General features: G+C 39.1%; 1 protein-coding gene and 1 non-coding gene across 2 annotated transcripts; one reads left to right on the forward strand and one right to left on the reverse strand.

Annotated features, from left to right (window-relative positions):
* Positions 1 to 3,155: 3,155 nt before the first annotated feature.
* On the reverse strand, positions 3,156 to 3,262 carry LOC125492107 (small nucleolar RNA R71). Its single transcript, XR_007268554.1, has one exon. It is a non-coding gene; the product is annotated as a small nucleolar RNA R71 (small nucleolar RNA).
* A 3,431-nt stretch (positions 3,263 to 6,693) lies between these two features.
* Positions 6,694 to 7,209, forward strand: LOC130589532 (uncharacterized). Its single transcript, XM_057390806.1, has one exon. The coding sequence runs from the start codon at positions 6,694 to 6,696 to the stop codon at positions 7,207 to 7,209; it is 516 nt and encodes a 171-aa protein (XP_057246789.1).
* Positions 7,210 to 22,327: the final 15,118 nt, after the last annotated feature.

Raw genomic sequence — 22,327 nt, forward strand, 5'->3', positions numbered from 1 at the left:
AATAGCCTTGTGAGTTTCATACCTCTCTATCCGAGCTTGTTGTTGAAACATGGTTTTCAACTGTTAGATAATGCTATAGGCATCCAAGGTTGCAAACCCTTTTGAAGGCTTGGTTCCATAGCCGCTAGCATAAGGCAAGTAACAATTACTGACCTTTCTGCAACGGCCTTATGGGCCTCTTTCAGCATCAGTAGAGGTAGTAGTTAAAACTGGGATCGGGGTTTCAAGAACATCTTCTCGACCTTCGGACCTAAGAACAATTCTTAGATTCCTTTCCCAATCAAGGAAGTTGTTCCCATTCAATATATCCTTCTCAAGGATTGAACGTAAGTTAAAAAGTGAATTATTGTTGTTACCAGACATGATATCTACATAGAAGATGCAAAAGTAATAAGTATGTTTATCATAATAGCTTTAATTTTAACAAATTTTAAACACTTTAAAATAAAAGCTATGCACTTGACCAATTTGTCCCCTTTTGAATCAAGTGATTCTAAGATCCTACAAACATGATTTATAAGTGGACTTTGGCCGCAACTTAAAACCAAGTTTAAAAGGTAAGTAAACTCTTTTACTAATTACAACAATTGTAACTCTTAGTTAATGGGTGATTGCTAAGGTGATTACGTTCCCAGGTAAGGAAGTTACCCACAACGTTGGGGAGAGCCTTCCTAATCCAAAACAGAGCATGTCACCCAAACACAAAAACCCATAAACTTTGCTACAAAATCCAAAACCGTTTTGATGATTTTATTAGGCCAAACCAAACTAAACTTGCAAATTTCGGAAATTTACTCTACTTAGCTGATAAGTGGACTTTAGGTTCACTTATTTGCATTTAGTTTAGGTCATTTGGATTCATTTTAGGCCATATAGTTTCCTTTTTCTTCCCCTTTTCCATCATTTCTCATATTCTCATGCTTAACATTTAGTTTTAGTTCATTTGCATATTTTTAGGTTGCATATAAGTCATTTCATTTGCATGTGCATTCTACCCCCCTCCCCCATATAATATGTTCTTGGAGTGTCTTGAAGAAAAGATAAGCAAGGAAGAGGCTCCAAGCAGAGGAGTGGGCGCTCTTGAGGAAGAGGAGTGGGCGCTCCATATTAGACAAAGGCAAATGGCAGTAGCTTGGAGCGGCCCAGGAGCGATCCAGGAGCGGGAGCTCCAAGGCTGGAGCGGGCACTCCATGTTAGTAGGAGCGGTGCTCCGTCGTCCAAATTTCCCATTATTGGCATAAGCTTGGAGCGGCCCAGGAGCGGTGCATGAGCGGGCACTCCAAGCCTGGAGCGGGCGCTCCGTATTGGCTAGATTAGGCGCTCCGACATCGAGATTTTCTAATTTTTGTTTCGTCTTTTACAACTTTGCCCTTATTTCTACGGGGTATAAAACCAATTTTGTAATAATTCTAAGGCGAAGCTTTTAATTTCTGAATTAATTAGTTCTAATTAGAGAGATTTTTTAGAGAGAGAAGTAGAACTTAGAGAGAGAAACTATATCTAAACTTTTGAATGTGGGTTATTGAAGCTATTTCAATGGAGTTTTGCATTTGTTTTTCATCCATATTTGAGTATTTCTTCAATCTCTTCTCTTTATTAACTTCTAAACTTGTTTTAGTATTGAATAGTGATGATTAGCTTATTAGATATGATTTTCACCATTGTTGCTTCACCATTAATGCTTCAAGCTTTTTATTTATTCATTTCCATGGCTAGTGAGTAGATTAGTAGCTAGGGGAAGGGGATGACCTTGTTAATCATGTGTTGGCCTTGAGAGTTAAGCTTGGGGGTGTGATTTGGGTGAGATTGTGTTGTCTAGCTAATTTGATTGCCTTGTTTATTTGATTGATCACCATTTGAACTTGTTGTGGAAATTTAAGGTGAAGGATTAAGAAATGAAACCTTAGATAGACCTTTAGCTAGATTTTAGGTTGGCTTCACAATGAAAATAAGTGATTGACTCCCTAGGACCTTATTTGGGTCACTATGAGTTGTGGAAATGCTTGATTAATTAATTTTACCATGACAATATGTAAAATCGGTTGATTAAGCCCTCTTAATTAGCTCGAGAGAGAGTAATTAGGAAACATTTGAGTGACTTAGTCCCCTAATCGACCCTAATGAATCCCCTTGGCTTGACAATTTGGTTAATTATTTGTTAGCTTGTGAATCCCCTATCCCTAGTGTCCTCTTAATATAGTTTAATTCGAATCATTTAGTCTATTTGTTAGTTTATTAGTTCCTAATTTCTTAGTTGTTCACTAATCTCAAAAAAAAACCCCAAAAATAGTCTTAGCTCGCTAAATCGCATTCAACCCTTGATTAATCTTTGCTTCCTCGTGGATTCGACCCTTTCTTACCCTATATTAGGCTAAGTTAGATATTTAATTTGGCACGTGCAAAGACCGTGTCAAAATTTGGCGCCGTTGCCGGGGAAGCAACGGATTACATTGCATTGAATTGTGATTTTTGAGTCTAAGTCAACTCTATTCCCCCTCCCCTTTTCTATTTTTATTTTTCTTTAGTTACCGATTGGTTGCTTGCTACTTGGTGGTAAACTCTTGTGCTGCTAATCTTTCCCTTTAGCTTTTGTGTTTGCATGTCAAGAAGGTTACGAAGACATCATTTGCTTCCAATCGACAACAATCTTGAGGGCACTTTACGGGAGTTGAGGAGGATTTTTCGGGAACCATGGGTGCTAGCTACTAGTGAGGAGCAACCGGGGGAGGTATTTGAGGAAGATCAATCCCGTTCTTCTACTTCTAGTATCATGGCGGAGGATCCACCCGCTCCAAGAGCTTTGAGGGACTATGGTCACCCCGAAGCATTTGAGCTCAAAAGTGGGATACGGAGGCCGGCAACAACCGCTAACTTTGAGTTCTCTTCACACTTGATTAGAATGATCAAGCAAGAGCCTTATGGAGGATTTACTCATGAGTGTCCACTTGACCATTTGGCGAACTTCCTTGAGCTCTGTGCCACAGTCAAGCAAAATAATGTTAATCAAGAGTTCGTGAGGCTTAATCTTTTTCACTTCTCTCTTACGGGGAAGGCCAAGAAGTGGTTACAGTCTCTACCCCCGGATTCCTTGACTACTTGGGCACAAGTAACGACGGCTTTTGTTGATGAGTTCTATTTCCAAGAGAAGACTTCCGAGGCTAGGAGAAAGATTTCTAATTGCATACAAGATGAGGATGAGAGTTTGAATGAGGCATGGGATAGGTTCAAAGACCTCCGAAGGTCGTGTCCGCACCATGGGTATAGTCAATGGATGTTGATGCAAAGCTTCTATGATGGGTTGCTTCCCATGACTAGAGCTAGTCTTGACTCCGGAGCGGGGGGGTCAACTCACCAAACTACCGGTCGATAACATTGAGCCCACCGTAGAGGAGGTTGTGAGGCATTACTCTTGGGGGAACACAAGGTCTACAAGCAAGAAGGCTAGTGGCAAAGGGAAGTATGATGTAAATGCTATGGATCATATCCATGCCAAGCTAGACACTCTAGCTAAGAAACTTGAGAAGGTGAACTTGCCATCCCCAAGCCAACCACCTTCCCAAGCTTTCTCTTGCAAAATTTGTGGGGGCACCGATCATGCAAGCTCTTATTGTGGAGGATCTACGGAACATGTCGCATGGGTTGGTGCAAGGCAAGAGGGGCCTTCAAACTTCAACAACCAAGGGAGGTGGAACAACCCATCTCAAGGATCATGGAAACACCCTCCACCACAAAATCACAACAACTACACATCCAACTTTCGCCGATAATTGATAAGAAATTTGGAGATATTCATTCTTCCTTGCAACAAATGCAAGCTCACAACAAAATGATTGAGACCCAACTTTCTCAAATTGCCCAACAAGTAAGCAACACCACTTCTTCTTCTACTCAATTCCCAAGCCAACCCGTGATTCATGAGCATGCCAAGGCCATTACTTTGAGATCCAGAGTAAATTATGAGGGGCCTAAGATGCCTAGTGAGGTGAATGAAAGCCCGAAAGTTGAGAAAAAGGGGAGTGAAGGAGAGGTTGAGAAGCTTCTTGAAGAGGTAATAGTGGAGGATGAAAGTGATGTTGTACCGAGCCAAGAGAAAGAAGTTCATGAGCAACACAACGAGGCTAGTCAAGCGGCACCCAAGGCTTATGTGCCTCCAGTTCCTTTTCCTCAAAGGTTAGCTAAGAAACAACTCAATGACAAATTCATGAGGTTCTTGGAAGTCATGAAAGGACTTCAAGTGCATATCCCTGTCCTTCAAGCCATGTCTCAAATGCCCACTTATGACAAGTTTCTTAAGGAGCTCCTCTCCAATAAGACCAAGCTCGAGGAAATTGTTACTATTGCTTTGACCGCCGAAGTTAGTGTCGTACTTCAAAACAAGCTCCCCAAGAAGCTTGATGATTCAGGGTCATTTTCTATTCCTTTGAAGATTAGGGACTTGGAGCCCAAGAGGGCCTTGGCGGATTTGGGGGCATGTGTGAGTTTGATGCCCTTGTCCGTAGCTAAGCAACTTAATTTTGAACTCAAGCCTACAAGGAGGGTCATTCAACTTGCCGATAGATCGGTGAAGGTCTCGATTGGAGAGTTGGAGGATATGCCAGTCCAAGTTGAAAGGGTCTTCATCCCTTGTGACTTTGTGGTTATGGAGATGGAGGAAGACTCCCAAGTTCCTCTTATACTTGGGAGCCCTTTCCTTAAAATGGTCGGGGTTCTTGTTGATATGAAACGTGATGTGCTTACATTAAGGGTAGGAGATGAGAGCATGGAGTTTGCTTTCATGCAATCAATGAAGTCTCCAATCATGGAAGAAGTGAAGAGGATAGATAATTTTGATGAGGAGGTCTTAAGTTTGAAGGGTATGAGGAATAAGAAGGACCCTTTGGAAGATGTACTTTTGGGCGAGGATTTGGAGGATAATGAGGAAGGGAAGAACTTCAAGCTTGCCATGGATGCCTCTCCAACCTATTGTGCTAAGGAGAAGATCGAAGCCCTTGAGGTGCCTTCACCTAAGAAGGAGAGTTCTAAGCCTCCTCCCAAGGTAGAGTTGAAACCCCTTCCCCCTTCTTTAAAATATGCATTTCTTGGTGAGGGTGAGACTTACCCGATGATGGTCAATGCCATGCTTGAAGGCACTCAACTTACTCAACTTCTTGATGTCCTTCGGGAACATATAAGTGTCATTGGGTATAGCATTGAAGATCTCAAGGGGCTAAGTCCTACCCTATGCATGCATAGAATTCATCTTGATGACGATCATGCTTCTTCTATTGAGCCTCAAAGGAGGTTGAATCCCAATATGAAGGAAGTGGTAAAAAAGGAAGTCTTGACACTCCTTGAGGCGAGGATAATCTACCCTATCTCCGATAGCCGGTGAGTTAGTCCCGTCCATGTGGTCCCTAAAAAGGGAGGCATGACCGTCATCACCAATGAAAAGGGAGAGCTAATCTCTACTAGATCGGTGACCGGGTGGCGTATGTGCATTGATTACCGAAGATTGAATAAAGCCATCCGGAAAGATCATTTCCCCATCCCTTTTATAGATCAAATGTTGGAAAGGTTGGCGGGTCATTCCTACTTTTGTTTCCTTGATGGTTATTCGGGGTTCTTTCAAATTCCTATCCACCCCGATGACCAAGAAAGGACTACATTCACTTGTCCATTTGGTACCTTTTCTTATCGAAGGATGCCATTTGGCTTGTGCAATGCGCCCTCTACATTCCAAAGATGTATGGCCGCCATCTTTTCGGACGTGTTGGAAGACATCATTGAGGTATTCATGGATGACTTCTCCGTGGTAGGTTCATCTTTTGACGATTGTCTCAAGAACTTGAAAAATGTGCTTCAAAAGATGTCAAAAGATGAATCTAGTGCTTAATTGGGAGAAGTGTCACTTCATGGTTGAGGATGGCATTGTGTTGGAACACAAGATTTCCCACAAGGGAATTGAGATAGATAGGGCCCTTGACACCCCATGGTTTGCCGACATGGCGAACTACTTGGCTTGTGAGATTATTCCTTTTGAGTTTACATATCAACAACGAAGGTGGTTTCTCCATGATTCTAAGTTTTATGCGTGGGATGACCCACTTTTGTTCAAACGGGGGGAGGATGGTTTATACTGGAGATGCCTTCCTGATGAGGAGATAGCAAGTGTGATAGAGAAATATCATTCATCCCGTTTTGGAGGACATATGGCCCACAATGTTCAAGGATGTTTGGAGCTTTGTTAAAGCTTGCGATCGGTGTCAAAGGGTTGGCAACATCTTAAAAAGGCATGAATTGCCCCTCACCAACATTCTAGATTTGGAGATCTTTGATGTTTGGGGGGTGGATTTCATGGGATCTTTCCCTTCTTCTCTTGGTAACTCCTATATATTTTAGTTGCGGTTGACTATGTCTCCAAATGGGTGGAAGCAATCGCCTCTCCTACAAACGATGCTAAGGTAGTTACCAAGCTCTTCAAGTCCGTGATATTCTCGAGGTTTGGGGTTCCAAGGGCCGTGATTAATGATAGGGGATACCACTTCGTCAAAAAGAGTTTCCAAGCACTCCTCTCCAAATATGGGGTGCATCATAAAATGGGGCTCTCCTATCATCCACAATGTAGCGGCCAAGCGGAAGTGTCAAATAGGGAGGTGAAGCTCATCTTGGAGAAAACCGTGAACCGATCTCGCAAGGATTGGTCATTAAAGCTCGATGATGCTTTATGGGCTTATGGACACATTCTTAACACACCAATTGGCACACCCCTACAAGCTTGTGTATGGCAAATCATGCCACTTCCCAGTTGAGTTAGAGCATAAAGTGGCCATCAAGCTTTTGAAATTTGATCTCAAGTCATCCGGGGAAAGAAGACTTTCGGATGTTCATGAGCTCGAAGAGCTTAGGCGGGATGCCTATGAAAATGCTAGGATTTACAAGGAGAGAACTAAGGCATGGCATGATGGAAGGATAATGAAGAGAGAGTTCAAGGTAGGAGACAAGGTCCTTCTCTTCAACTCTAGGCTAAGACTCTTTCCGGGGAAACTTAAGTCTAGGTGGAGTGGACCGTTTGAAGTAAAAACGGTGTTCCTGCATGGAGCGGTGGAAGTGTGGAGTGAAGAAAAAGGGACGTTCAAAGTAAATGGGCAAAGACTCAAGGTATACCACGATGGAACCCAAATTGAGCACATTTATCACATTGCTTTGGATGACTACCCCCTTTCCCTATGAGAATTTTAATCGTAGGGAAGTCAAGCTAATAACTTTAAAGAAGCGCTTACGGGAGGCAACCCGGGTTCTAAGCTTTGAAGAAAAAAGAAAAAAAAAGAGGAGTGAATAAGAGGTTTGTCATGAGAAAAATTGAAAGAGGAGTGAAAAAGATGAAAAAAATTGGCTAAGTGTTGAAGAAGGAAAGGAGGAGCGAGCAAAAAAAGGCCCAAAGAGGGGCGCTCCACATGAGGAGCGGGCGCTCCTCTAAATCTAGAGCGGGCACTCCATCCCTCCGCAAAAACAAGAAGGAACGCAGAGAGTTGGAGCGTGTGGGGAGCGCTCAAGGAGCGGGCGCTCCATATTGGCTGGAGCAGGCGTTCCATCCCTCCGCAAAAACAAGGAAGGCAGAGAGTTGGAGCGTGTGGGGAGCACTCAAGGAGCGGGCGTTCCATCCCTCCGCAAAAACAAGGAAGGCAGAGAGTTGGAGCGTGTGGGGAGCGCTCAAGGAGCGGGCGCTCCAAAGCTGGAGCGGGCGCTCCAAAGCTGGAGCGGGCACTCCAAAGATGGAGCGGGCGCTCCCTTTTAGCAAGAGCGGGCGCTCCAGCTCGCACGCTTTTTTTTTATGCTCCCCCTTTTCCCATCCGTCCCCCCCCCTTCTCTCTCTCACTCACATTCCCCCTCAACTCACTCAACTTTCATTCAAACCCTCTTTTCTCTCTCTAACCTCCATTAAAACCCAACCTTCAAACCTTCATATCTCCTTCATTTCTCAACATTTTCACTCACTTCCTTCACAAAACCTTCATATTTTTTCCTCCTCTACACAAAGAACCCACTTTCGTCCAAAAGCCCCAAATTTGAAAATTCATCATCACTTAAAAGTTGAAGTTTGGGGGAGATTTCTTGAAGAAAAAGGGTAAGGAGCACGATTGAAGCTTGAAATAGCCTACATTGTTCGCAATTGGGAATTTCTTCACCCCTCTTAAAGAGGGAGGTAAAACCCTAACCATAACTTTCCTTTTTCTTCTAGATTTGAATATATGATGATTGTGGTGCTTCTTGTGGACTTAGGTGGTAGATTTAGATAGATTTTGATTTTTTATCTGATTTTTGGAATTTTTTGTGTGATTTCTTTCATTTTTTTTATATATAGTCTCTTTTCAATTTTTCTTAATTTTTACTTTGATTTTTTTTTCTTTTTCTTTTTCTTGTCTTTGTCGGTGCCCTTATTTTTGTGCTTATTTGTTGGGTTGAGCTCGTGTCTTTTAATTTCTCAAAACCATCACTTGGTTGAGCTATTCTCTTTAAACTCCAAGCATGTTTCGTTCGCGTAAAAAAAGTAAGAAAGACCATGGCTCCACTTCCCAAAAGAACCCAAAGGGCACCCTTCCGGCTCTTAAGTTTGCCAACCCCGAACATAAACGTTGGTATGACGAACTTAAGCACCGAAAGATCAAGGCTTCTAAGATTTTCCATGGTGACACCCTTGAAAGTCAAGGGATAAGGACTGATGTAAGGCGTGCCTTGTTTGTTTTAGGCATGGAACGCTTTTACACGTTTAGCACTTTGACTTATGAGCGTCTCACCTTGGAATTCTTAGCCTCTCTCGAGAGACGTGAGGTTGAGGGACATGAGGGGGAGTATGAAATCTCCTTCCAATTGTTCAATCAACCTCAATGCATCTCTTTGGCGAGACTTAATAAAATTTTCCAATGTGATGCCTCAAACGCCATTCGCAATCCCGAGATTTGGCAATATCCCGTCTTCTATCAAAGGGACGTATTTTGGCGCGACATTGCCGGATACGCCCCCTTTGATCCAAATATGGGTTATTCCTCTCACATGCGTTCCCCCATCCTTAGATACATTCACCGCCTCTTGGTTACCTCCATTTACTCAAAAAAGGAACCAAGTAAGGTAGCATCAGAGGAAGTGAGTGCACTCTACATTGTCGCCCATCACCCTGATGAAATTGGGGGCAAGCTGAATTTTGGATTTCTATTTCTCCAACGGTGTCTTGTTATACGCCGTGGGGAACTATTCAAATCCGATATTCATTGTGGGGGGATGGTTACTATCATTGCCTTCGCTCTTGGGTTTGGGGAGCAACTCTCTTTATTGACTCCCGTTGATGAGAACCCCTTCCTTGCTTTGAATTATATTAGAGCTGCCGGGTGGATTGACTTTACCCCCGATCCCAAGCGGTTTGTTTAGAAGGTAAGGGGTCGTCATCACTATTACCTCCCAAACTCGGACGTGACCCGATTTGATCGCGACGGGGAGGATGCTGAGATTCTTCTCATCTCTTTTGAGCCCCCCGTCGGCGAAGCCCAGGCCGCACGCGGCAACTTAGCTCCTCCTCTCCATCAAGAAGAGCCGAGTTCCAGCCGGCGTGCCTCAGTGTCATCCTACTCTTTTGACTATGAGGGGGCCTATAACAATCGTGCTCTCAATAAGGATCGTATGGTGAATATGATCCAAGGCATGAGAGAAGATTTGAGTGGTATGATGGTACAAACTAATGCTATGTACCATCACCACGTGGAGAGTGGAAATGTTGACCCATATGTCAACTTTCCAAATTGGCCTCCTCAACATGGGGTAGTACCGGGATGGAATGAGCGCCAACCCACGTACCCGTATTGGCCCCAACGCGACCCACCATATGATTGGCGAGCACCCGGGGGTTCCAACCCCATGGGTGATCCCGCTTATCCCCACCCCTACGGCACTTGGCCGCCGTGCTACACGGGCGGTTGGGAGCCTCATGGCCCCGTCCCTTTAGCTTTCTACGGCTCGATGCCGCGCCCTCCCCCTTCGGGAGACGGTCCATCTCACATGGACGAGGATTAGTTCATTTTGCCCCGCTCCCCCTTTACTTGTTTTGACTGATTGCACCGAGGACGATGTCTTGATTTTTTGGGGGTGTTTATATTTGATTATGCTCGCGGGATGTGGCTTCTTTTTTAGGGTTTGGGGTGTCTTTTTGGGTACGCGTCTTAGAGAGGATGCATTGCTAGGTCGGGTTTACGGGGCATGATAGAAGAGTGTGATTCATTGCTCATTGCCTTGAGGAATTTGATGATAAGGACCATGGTAGACTGTTTTTCTTGTATATAACATGTATATGACTTTCTCCTATTTCTACTCTTTTTGTTGCTTTGTATATATCTTTTTGCTTTACTTTTCTTGTTATTTTCTTCTTATCTTCTTTAGGTCTTAGACTTGCATGTAGTATAGTTGCATTGCATGATAGTCTTGCATGTAGCTTATAAATTGCATATAGGATTTGTCTTTGTTAGTTTGAGTATAAATTTTTAAAACAAAAAAAAAAAATCAAAAACATCAAAAAGATTTTTGCATCACCTAATTAAGGAATAACTCTATGATCTGAATTTAGAGGTTAGTGGTTGGGAACTTGGCTTTTGAGTAGGGGTGAATTAGCTTGAGTGTCTTATGTGCTCGTTAGGAGTATTAGGGGTGTTTTAAGCTTGGATGCCTAGGTCTTGGTACTAATAGACCCCTCGATTGTCCGAGACTCGCCTTAGCGTGAATTAATATCACTATTTCCCTATAGAAAGTCTTTACGCTCTCCTTTGACCTTGGATAACCCTTTTAGCTACCTTGAGAACCATTCTAGCTCAATTAAGTGGAAGGCTAGTAGCCTTTAAAAAAAAAACAAAAAAGAAAAATAAAAAATGAAAAGAAAAAGAGCCCTTTGGCCAATTGGATCAAATAAGTGGTGCATAATAACCCACAAGACTAATAGCCTTTATCATGCTTTGGCCCCTAGAGATGCTCCAATGTCTTGGGTATGAGCTACCTTACCCTCTTATCGCGTTTCATATCGAGTGCTCGGTACTGTGCCTCAGAAACATGACTATCGAGTGAGAGGTAGACCGCATGAGGAGGTAGTCTAGGGCACATAAGAATGTTCCAGCACGTACTACAAAGAATCCAACACAGTGCTAAATAAACTGCTCACATGACCAGAGAAGGAATCTCCTTGCAATATATGATCGAGCTGGCACTAAAAAAGAATAATACAGTAGTCAGAACTTAGAGATATATACAGTCAAAGGAGCAGGCGACATATATAGGTAGTATTGTGGCTTCCTAGGGAGCAGGAAGATAGAATAAGAGTAGGGATTAGTGATGTGGATTCAAAGGCATTTGTGCAAAAAGAACCAATTACCTTGGTGTTGGATACTATGGGTTCAACTTGTTTGCTTCTAAACAAGAGTTCCTCATTTGTGTTACTTGGAATGAGTTCGATCATGCTTGAGAAATGGAGGTTTATAAGACATTCCTAGTTCTGTTAGGAATGAAGGGTGGCGTGAAACATTCCAAGTTCTAATAGGAAAGTAGGTTCTAATAGGAATGTAGGTGGCAATTGATTTTATAGATTTGGCTCACAAGTTTTTACTATTCCACTTGGAATAGGTTTCTCTTGTTTCGAGCATATAGCATAAACAAGCACTTTTTGGGTAACCAGACCCGGAATGGAACAACAATACATGAATAAAGAAAAAAAAAGACAAATCAAGTAGCATATTCTGCTACAATATCACAAGACATAGCACTTTAGCAGCTTCTGATCGAATTATATTAAGTAGGATAAATAAAATTGTTATGAAAATGAAGGAACAATTAGAGACATAGAACTATAGCGGCTTCATTTCAAGTAACAATTTTCTTTATCCTTCCCTCTTTACAGTTGCGACAGAAAGTGCAAAGAGGCTGTTGTATAATATGAGCACTATAAGAGGGGGGGTGAATTATAGTGAGAGAATAAGCACTACTTTTTGCGGAATTAAAAGTAAACTTGGGAACAAACAATGGGAACACGAGAGATTTTACGAGGAAAAACTTCCTAGGCCTAGTAGGAAGAAACAACCTCGACCACAAGGGATTTTAAACAACTTTCCACTATAATAGGCCAAAACAACTCTGATTACAACCTATTACTTTTCTCTCGATTCTCAACTTAAGTCACTCAACTCAAGTTCCCAACGACAGTTCCCAACAACTGACGTTTTCTCTCAAACTTCACTCGAAGTTCCTTTCTCTTTCTCTTTCTCTTTCTCTTGCTTCACTCAAAGCTTTCTCACACTTACAAGAGTTCACTCAAACCCTTTTTCCAAAAATACACTTTGTAAAACAATGGAAGAGTAATAAAAACTCGATTAATGTAAGTATGAATTCTCTTAAGGAAAGGCACTGACACTTTAGATAACTTAAGACAAATTAACTAAGTCAGACACAATTTTTCTCAAGTGAATTAGGCGCCTATTTATAGACATTTAAGACAAGACATGATTTCCACTAACTTAGACCATTATCACATGTTCTCCATGATTTTAATTAATTAATTAAATTAAATTATTTATTCTAAGTCATGTACATCATCCACTAACCATTACTTCATTCATAGAAGCAGTAACAAATACGTGGTTTTGCAAACTTGGAGAATAATTAATCTTATTTAATTTAATTAAATACTTGGAGGATAATTAACTTAGCCACTAAATCCACTAACTCCATAAACTTGAAGCAGTAAATCATTTAGGCGTGTAAGCGTTTAGGAAATAAAATAAAAATCCTTTAGCTAGTTTTTAGGAAAAAATCTTTTTCAAAATCTTTTAAAAAACCGGAAACAAGTTTTTATTTCGAAAAATCCGAACACTTTAAAAACCGGAAATAATAATTTTTCGAAAATAAAATCTTTTAAATAAAATATAAAAGATAAAATATAATTTTAAAAAGATAAGATTTGAAAATCAGAATTTTAAAATCAGAAAATCTATTTAAAATCTTTTCCTAACAAACTTAAACTAACTTCCTAAAATTATGGATCTTAGTCAAATTATCCCTAAAAACTCTAACAACTATATTGGGCACACAAATACTTAGGCGCACAATATTAGTCACTTAGAAGTTCCTAAATTAGTTTTAAAGTCTTGTTCCCTAATTATTAAGTCTTGTTCCTAAGCCTTGTTCCTATAGTGCCAGGTCTGTTCCTTTCATGGGAACAGAACCAAGTTCCTTTGAGAATTCACCACGAACTTAATAAAGCTATTACTCAACCTTAACAAGAAGATTAATAAATACCCTAATGTATTCTAATCTTCATTCCATGCTTGATTCTTCATTTCTCGAACATCTTTACTTCGATCTTGATTAATTCTCCGCTTTAATCTTCAATCAAGTATTCTCTTAGCTCGAGCATGAATTACCTTGCAACAACATAAATAAAATATACTATGTCTTTTGTGGTTAGGTCATCTTCAAAACTCAAGGGTCAACAATTTCCCCCTTTTTGAAGATGGCAACAAAAGGCATATACTAAAAATAATACATATAAGTCATATAAAAAGAATTTTAACAAAGTTAAATTAACTATTATAGACTCGTTATTTTATTTTGTAAAGTCGAAATATGAGAACATAATTCATGACAAAAAAAATTTACTCTGATTTGCCTTATCTTTCCCCCTTTGGCATCTTCAAAAACATAGTCCACGATTTCAAAAAGATGAATATTATTCACTAAACACATCACACCACCAAACTTGTAAGAAATAAGTTGGTTAGTATAAGCAAATAAAGCATTCAACTCTCAAAAACCGCAATCCAAGAATATTAGCCATTCATTTAGACGCACACATGCAAAAAGATCAAACTTAGAATTAAGCAAACCAAGAAGTTCCATTGTAGCATGATTAAAGGAGAAGGATAGAAAAGACAAATATTAAACAAAGTTCATGTTCCCACACAAAATAAAACAAGCTAAATGAGAAAAGTTTATGTTTAGGAGAGGGAGGTTGTTCTACTTCTTCCACCACATCATGAAGCTTTGCCATCACTTCTTGATGATTTTCGGCCATTGTATCATTTCCCTTGAGCACAATTCTTCCAACTTCAACAATCTTGAGTTCATAGCTTGAATAGGAAGAAAGTTCACCAAGCCGAGCCATTATTCTTGTTGTCCATCCAAGGCTTTGTCAACTTTGCTCATAACCCCTTTTACCAACCCATTTAAATCCTTAGCTTCCGTAGCAAACTCCATCATTGCTTCCGAATGACCCATAACCAAGGAAAACAAAGAATCCAACCTTCTAGCATGAGCTAGAGTATATGTAGAACCAATGGTAGGATTTTGAGAAGACGAGGGAGCTTGAGAAGGCTTGGGGTTTGCGGTTTGTTCCTTAGGTTTGGGAACAGCAGGTTGTTCCTCTAGAATGGGAACACCACTGTTTCCTTAGCTTTAGGAACAGAACAGGAGGGTTTTGAGGTAGAGGGAGGGATAGATCATCTTGTGGTGCTAGGGTAGAGGGTGAGGCAGATTTTTGTGGAGATGGAGGAAAAGGAGGATTGGTTTCCATGGGAACAGGAGTCGGTTCCCTAGAAGGAGGTAGGTTAGATTCATAATCTTCCCTATCAATCACCTTTACTTCATCTTCCTCACAACTTTCTTCGGCATCAAGAATAGGAAAATTAAGCACTTTCATATTTTGAACCCTTTGACTAGCTCTAGTGCTCTTCATAACCGGTTTCACCACCTCATCAACCACCTTCTTCCCTTTCCTTTAGTTTCTTCTTTTTCTTTTTCAATTTTCTTTTCTTTTTATTTTTCTTTTCTTTTTCTTTTTCGATTTTCTTCTCTTCAACTTCTTTTTCTTCTTCTTCTTCTTCCACTTCATCATCCACATCATCATCATCCTCATCATCATCAAGATTAGCACGGCCCTTAATAACTTCTCCATTCACAACACAAACATTTAAGTTATTCAAGGCACGCACATTCAACATATTTCCCGTGGACACACTTATGGACTGAGTTCCCGAAATTTTCACTTTAAACTTAAGTAGAATTTCGGTTACTAAGGCTCCATAGCCAACAACAAATCCATTTTCAATGCAATGACTCAAATGTTGAATCATTAACGAAGGAAAGTTTATGTGTTTGTGAGAAGCAAGACAATGAATGTAAATTAAATCCAACATGCTAACTTGAGCACGTTTGGAAAGCGAGGCAATAAAGCTTTCTTGAGGATGTGAAACAAAATTTTGTGATAAGGGGAAAGAAGATTATGGTCAAGAAATGTTTTTCCTTTTTGACCTCCATACTTAACAATCAATTGATCAAAGGAAATGTCCGAAAATGGATAGGAACCACGTTGTTTCTTGAAATACACATCTGTTCCTCTCACGGGAACACCAAGCAGTTTACCCAAACTTTTAGCATTAAAATCAATTTGAGTTCCTTTCACCAAGGTGGAACAATTTCCTTCTTCATCCATGGAAAAGTTTTCACAAAATTCGTCCATCAATTTAGGAATCAAACTATTTCCATAACATTTCACAAAAAGATTTTCCCAACCTTGAAACTTAATCATATTAAGTAATTGACGAAAGTTTACTCTTTTGCACCAAGAAACATCAATAAAAAGTCCATGCACATACCTAGTTGCCGTGGAATTTTTTCGAACAACCCGAGTTGTTCCTCTCTCGGGAACATCTGATTCCCCCTCACTAGTTGCATGAGCTTCTTCAACCTCCATTTCAACCGATTCTTCTTGTTTCTTCCTTTTCCTTAGAATTCTTGATGAAGAATTGGGAGAAATATCCATGGGTGTTGGTGATTCAATTTTAGAGGATGAAGGAGAGGGTTTTTCGGCTTTGTGGGAGGAGAGAGAGTGATGAGTGTTTTTGGTAGTCATGTTTTGTGGAGTAATTTTCGGTTTTATGAGAAGGAAGGAAAAAAATTTGTTTTGTTTTAGGAAAAATAACATAAAACCGTGTATTTACACGTGTTTAAGAAAAAAATCTCAAAAAAATATCTTCAACTAACTTGAGAGATATAAGGAAAAATCAGATTTTTTGGAAATAAAATCTGAACAGAATATTTTTGGTTTTTCGAATTTTGAAAAGAAAAAAATCTAACTCTAATACGCTGGGAATTGGGAACAGCGTTTGGGAACAGTGAATGGGAACAATGAAATTTTGCTACTTTGGAACTCCATTAATTCTTTTAATCCTTTGTTATCACTTAAGGCATAGAATTGTCCTATGAACAATAAGGGGAATATTATTGGACATTGGTGAGCAGTTTTCAGACATTTTTACTTATACATATGAAATAATCATATAAGAATTGTGATGTATTTAAGCAAATAAAAACATCAAAAATGCACATCAAGACATAATGCCAAAGAATTAACACAAAGGGGAATAATGTAGCAATCATTTCAATTTGATTAAGCCAAGTTCAAGTCTCAATTTCTCAAACCTATCTCTATTTAAGGGTTTTGTCAAGATATCTGCAATTTGACGTTCAGTCTCACAGAATTCCATTTTAATAAGACCCTTTTCAACATTATCTTTCAGAAAGTGATGCCTAATATGGATGTGTTTGACTCTTGAATGGTGTACGGGATCTTTAGAAATACTAATAGCACTAGTATTATCACAATAGATGGGAACACATTCAAAGTAGATTCCATAGTCACGTAGTTGTTGTTTTATCCATAGCATTTGGGAACAACATGCTGCTGCTGCAACATATTCAGCCTCTGCTGTAGATAAAGCAACTGTGTTTTGCTTCTTGGTGCTCCAAGAAACTAAACTATGACTAAGGAACTGAACCATACCTGATGTACTCTTTCTATTGACCAGATCTCCTGCATAGTCAGCATCCGCAAATCCTTTCAATTCAAAGGTATCACTCCTCGAATAGAATAGGCTTAAATCATCTGTTCCCTTGAGGTATCTTAGGATTCTCTTCACAGCTGTGAGATGAGATTCCTTTGGATTGGCTTGAAACCTTGCACATAATCCTACACTGAAAGCAATATCAGGACGACTTGCAGTTAGATATAGTAATGAGCCAATCATACCTCGATATTTGGTTTGATCCACACTTGTTCCTATAGAATCTTCATCCAATCTGGTTGAGATTCCCATAGGTGTATGATTAACTTTGGATGCTTCCAAACCATACTTTTTCAATAGTTCCTTTATGTACTTTTGTTGATGATGTAGATTCCTTCTTCTGTTTGCTTGATTTGCAACCCCAAGAAGAAGTTGAGCTCACCCATCATACTCATTTCAAATTCTTTACTCATGAGATTAGCAAAGTCCTTGCACAAAGATTCATTAGTAGCACCAAATATAATATCATCAACATATATTTGAACAACTAATAAATGTTTTCCTTTTGATTTTAAAAACAAGGTTCGATCCAATTTTCCTCTTTTAAACTCATTTTCAAGAAGGAACTTAGAAAGTCTTTCATACCATGCTCTTGGAGCTTGCTTTAACCCATAAAGAGCTTTGTCAAGCTTAAAGACATGATTAGGAAATTCTTTATTTTCAAAACCTGGAGGTTGTTCTACAAATACCTCCTCATTAAGATAACCATTTAGAAAAGCACATTTTACATCCATTTGATACAATTTGAAACCCATGAAGGCAGCAAAAGCTATGAAGATTCTAATTGCTTCCAATCTTGCAACTGGAGCAAAAGTTTCTTCATAATCAATGCCTTCCTGTTGATTGTATCCTTTCACAACTAACCTGGCCTTGTTTCTTATGATAGTTCCGAACTCATCTAATTTGTTTCGAAACACCCACTTTAAACCAATAACCTTGTTATGTTTAGGCTTAGGTTCAAGGTGCCAAACTTTGTTTCTTTCAAATTGATGAAGTTCATCCTGCATTGCTACGATCCAATCAGCATCAGTGAGAGCTTCTTCATGATTCCTAGGTTCCAACATAGAAAGAAAAGCATGAAAAGCACAAAAGTTTTTCAATTGAGATCTCGTTTGAGTTCCCTTATTTATGTCACTGATTATTAGTTCCACAGGATGGGAACGATGAGTTTTCCAAGGCTTTGGTTGGAAATCCTGGATGGAAACTTGGTTTCCTTGATCATCTTCATTTCCTGTACTTGGGAACCAGGTTCAACAATAGTGGATTCATTCACTAGTGCATCATCACTTAGTTCCTCTTCTTCCTCATTGGGAACAGGAACAGGATGTTGTTCCCTTGGCTTTGTTCCCATGACTTCGTCTTCCAAAGTCTCATCAATAAGACTTAGGTCTTTTGTCAATCCTATTTCGAAGTCATCTTCAACCTGTGTGCTTGCATCAAATTTATCTGTTTCATCAAAAATAACATGCACACTTTCTTCTACACACATAGACCTTTTATTATACACTCTATAAGCCTTGCTACTAGAAGAATATCCTAAGAATATGCTTCTTCACTTCTAGCATCAAATTTTCCAATATTTTGTTTCCCATTATTATGAACAAAACATTTACATCCAAATGTTCTGAAATATGTAATATTGGGCTTTTTACCAAAATACAACTCATAGGGCGTTTTATTTAATAAAGGTCTTACCATGGCTCGATTTATAATGTGACAAGCAGTATTCACAGCTTCTGCCCAAAAGTTTTTAGGAAGTCCACTAGCTATCAACATAGTCCTAGCCATCTCTTCTAGTGTTCTATTCTTCCTTTCAACAACACCATTTTGTTGAGGTGTTCTAGGGGCTGAGAAATTGTGATCTAATCCATTGTCTCTGCTAAAGTCATCGAACTTTAATTTTCAAACTCTTTACCATGGTCGGATCTAAGGTGAAGTAATTATGACCACTCAAATTTTGTACTTTCTTTGCAAAGACAAGGAACTCATCATAAGTCTCGTCCTTGCTAGAAAGAAAAATAACCCAAGTAAATCTAGAGAAGTCATCTACAATTACTACACATATTTCTTTCCACTCTACTTTGTATCCTCATAGGTCCACATAAATCCATATGTATTAACTCTAAAGGTCTTGTGGTACTCACCACATTTTGGACTTGAAAGAGGACCTAACATGCTTGCCTTTTGCGCATGCATCACACACATGATCTAAATGAAACTTAGTAGAGGGTAAACCTAAAACTAGTTCTTTAGAACGCAGTTTGTCAAGCAAGGAAAAGCTAGCATGACCTAGACGCTTGTGCCATAGAATGAATCATCATCAATAACACTAAGGCATGTGAATTTGTTTTTGGGAACAAGGTTGAGATCCACAACATATGTGTTCCCTTTCCTTGTTCCTTCCAAAATGATATCCTTTGTGCTATTGTTGACTATCAAACATTTTTCACTATTAAACTTCACACAGTTCCCTCTATCACAGAATTGGGATATACTTAACAAGTTATGCTTTAATCCATCAACTAGAAACACATTTTCTATGGAATGTGACGATGACTTACCAACTTTGCCCATGGCAACTATGTTACCTTTCTTGTTGTCACCAAAAGTCACACTTCCACCATTGTAGGCTGAGAGTGAGAGAAATCTTGATTTATCTCCAGTCATATGCTTAGAACAACCACTGTCTAGGTACCATGTGTTGTTCCCCCTCACTCCAACCTGCAAGAAAACTAATTGTTAGAGTTAGGAACCCAATCTTTCTTGGGTTCCTTTCCTTCAGGAACAATAGATTTCTTTTTCCAAATTACTTTACTTGTTTCCAAGTTCTCATTGATGCGACCAAGTCTTTTAGGACAAGAGTTCCTAAAATGACCAGTGTTCCCACAAAACATACAAACTTTATCACTTGGTAAATCAACTCTCTTTTTAGGTTTTTCAAATTTCTTTTTGTGATTAAAACCAAGACCTTCAGTTCGTTTTGTTTGAGGGTTCTTAATCCAGTTTGGAATAGGTAGCATTTTCTTTTCATTTCTCATTTGGTACAGTTCCCCTTCAAGTTCCTTATTTTCAATTTCCAAAAATGAAACATGATTTTTCAATTCGTTTATTTCAGATTTGAAACTTTGCAAGGGAACTGACTTAATGTCAAATGAACTTACTTCAGGAACAAACTCTTTTAGTTGTGACAACTCAAGGCTCAACAAGTAGTTCTCATTTTTAAGATTTTCGAAATCCTCTTTTAATTTAAGATTTTTGTCAAACAATTCGAAAAATCTTTTCTCAATATCAACTCGAACACTTTAAGCCAAGAGGTATGTTCCTTTGCTACACTTAAAGCATTTTGACATTGTTTTAGTTTAATGGTTTCATCTTTGCAATCATTTACAGCGTCAACAATAAACTCAAATAATTTTTCTTTACTTAAAGAATTAAGACGAGTTTTGATGGTGTCTAGACTTGCCTCAAGAGATTCAATCTCTTCATCAGATTCGGAATTGTCAAGAGCCATAAGACAGAAGTTTGCAGTCTCCTCATTTGGTTGAGGATCATCTTCTTCCTCAGAGTCAGAGTCTCCCCATGCAGCAACCATAGCTTTCTTCATGTCAGATCGAGTATAGGAGTTTTTGTATTCTTTGTTCCTATCTCTGCTCTGTTCCCTTCCTTTGCCTTTTTCTTGTTCCCATTGGGGACAATCCTTGATGAAGTGCTCAGAACTGCCACACTTATGACAAACAAGTTTGTTAGAATATTTTTATTCTTACCTTTGTAATCACCTTTCTTCATGTTCCTAAACATTCTTTTGAATTTTCGGACCATGAGAGCAGATTCTTCTTCATCTGTTTCTGAGCCTTCACTTTCATCAGCTTTTAAGGCAATCGACTTTTGCTTGGACATATCTCCATTCTCATTGTCCAATTGCAACTCATGAGTCATGAGGGAACCAGCAAGTTGTTCCAAATTGAACTTAGTAAAGTCCTTAGTTTCCTGAAGGCAGTTACCTTAGCCATCCAACGATCCCTAGGAAGGCTCCTTAGGACCTTTCGTACCTGTTCCTCAGATGTAATCACTTTACCAAGAGATGTTAGCTCATTAATTATATTAGTAAAGCGTGTAAACATTCTTGGATAGACTCTTTTGATTTCATTTGAAAAAGTTCATATTGGTTCATCAAAAGATCTATTTTTGATCTCTTAACTTCACTCGTACCTTCATGAGTGACTTCAAGAAGATCCCAAATTTGTTTTGCGGTTTTACATCCCATGACACGATTGTGTTCATGAGGACCAAGACCACAATGAAGCAATTTTATAGCAAGAGCATTAATTTCCATCTTTTCGAAATCAGCTTTATCAAAATCAGATATAGATTTAGGAATTACCTCATTCTTGTCATTAGTGGTAGTGACTTCAAAATCACCTACCTCTATGACTCTCCATACCTGGTAATTGTCGGCTTTGATAAAGATCTCCATTCTGTTCTTCCAGTAAGTGTAAAACTTACCATTGAACATTGGTGGCCTCTGCGTAGAGTACCCTTCTTCCAGTTTCTCTCTAGTATTCATATTTTTCAAGATCTTGAACTCAACAGGGTTTCCTGAATATTAGAGTTCCCGCTCTGATACCAATTGTTGTATAATATGAGCACTATAAGAGGGGGGGTGAATTATAGTGAGAGAATAAGCACTACTTTTTGCGGAATTAAAAGTAAACTTGGGAACAAACAATGGGAACACGAGAGATTTTACGAGGAAAAACTTCCTAGGCCTAGTAGGAAGAAACAACCTCGACCACAAGGGATTTTAAACAACTTTCCACTATAATAGGCCAAAACAACTCTGATTACAACCTATTACTTTTCTCTCGATTCTCAACTTAAGTCACTCAACTCAAGTTCCCAACGACAGTTCCCAACAACTGACGTTTTCTCTCAAACTTCACTCGAAGTTCCTTTCTCTTTCTCTTTCTCTTTCTCTTGCTTCACTCAAAGCTTTCTCACACTTACAAGAGTTCACTCAAACCCTTTTTCTCAAAAATACACTTTTAAAACAATGGAAGAGTAATAAAACTCGATTAATGTAAGTATGAATTCTCTTAAGGAAAGGCACTGACACTTTAGATAACTTAAGACAAATTAACTAAGTCAGACACAATTTTTCTCAAGTGAATTAGGCGCCTATTTATAGACTTTTAAGACAAGACATGATTTCCACTAACTTAGACCATTATCACATGTTCTCCATGATTTCTAATTAATTAATTAAATTAAATTATTTATTCTAAGTCATGTACATCATCCACTAACCATTACTTCACTTCATAGAAGCAGTAACAAATACGTGGTTTTGCAAACTTGGAGAATAATTAATCTTATTTAATTTAATTAAATACTTGGAGGATAATTAACTTAGCCACTAAATCCACTAA

This window comes from Beta vulgaris, chromosome 7 (genome assembly GCF_026745355.1).
Source record: "Beta vulgaris subsp. vulgaris cultivar EL10 chromosome 7, EL10.2, whole genome shotgun sequence".
NCBI lineage: Eukaryota > Viridiplantae > Streptophyta > Magnoliopsida > Caryophyllales > Amaranthaceae > Beta > Beta vulgaris.

Coding starts and splice junctions, on each gene's coding strand:
- LOC130589532 (XM_057390806.1), top strand. CDS start 6,694: ATGATGCTTTATGGGCTTATGGACACATTCTTAACACACCAATTGGCA.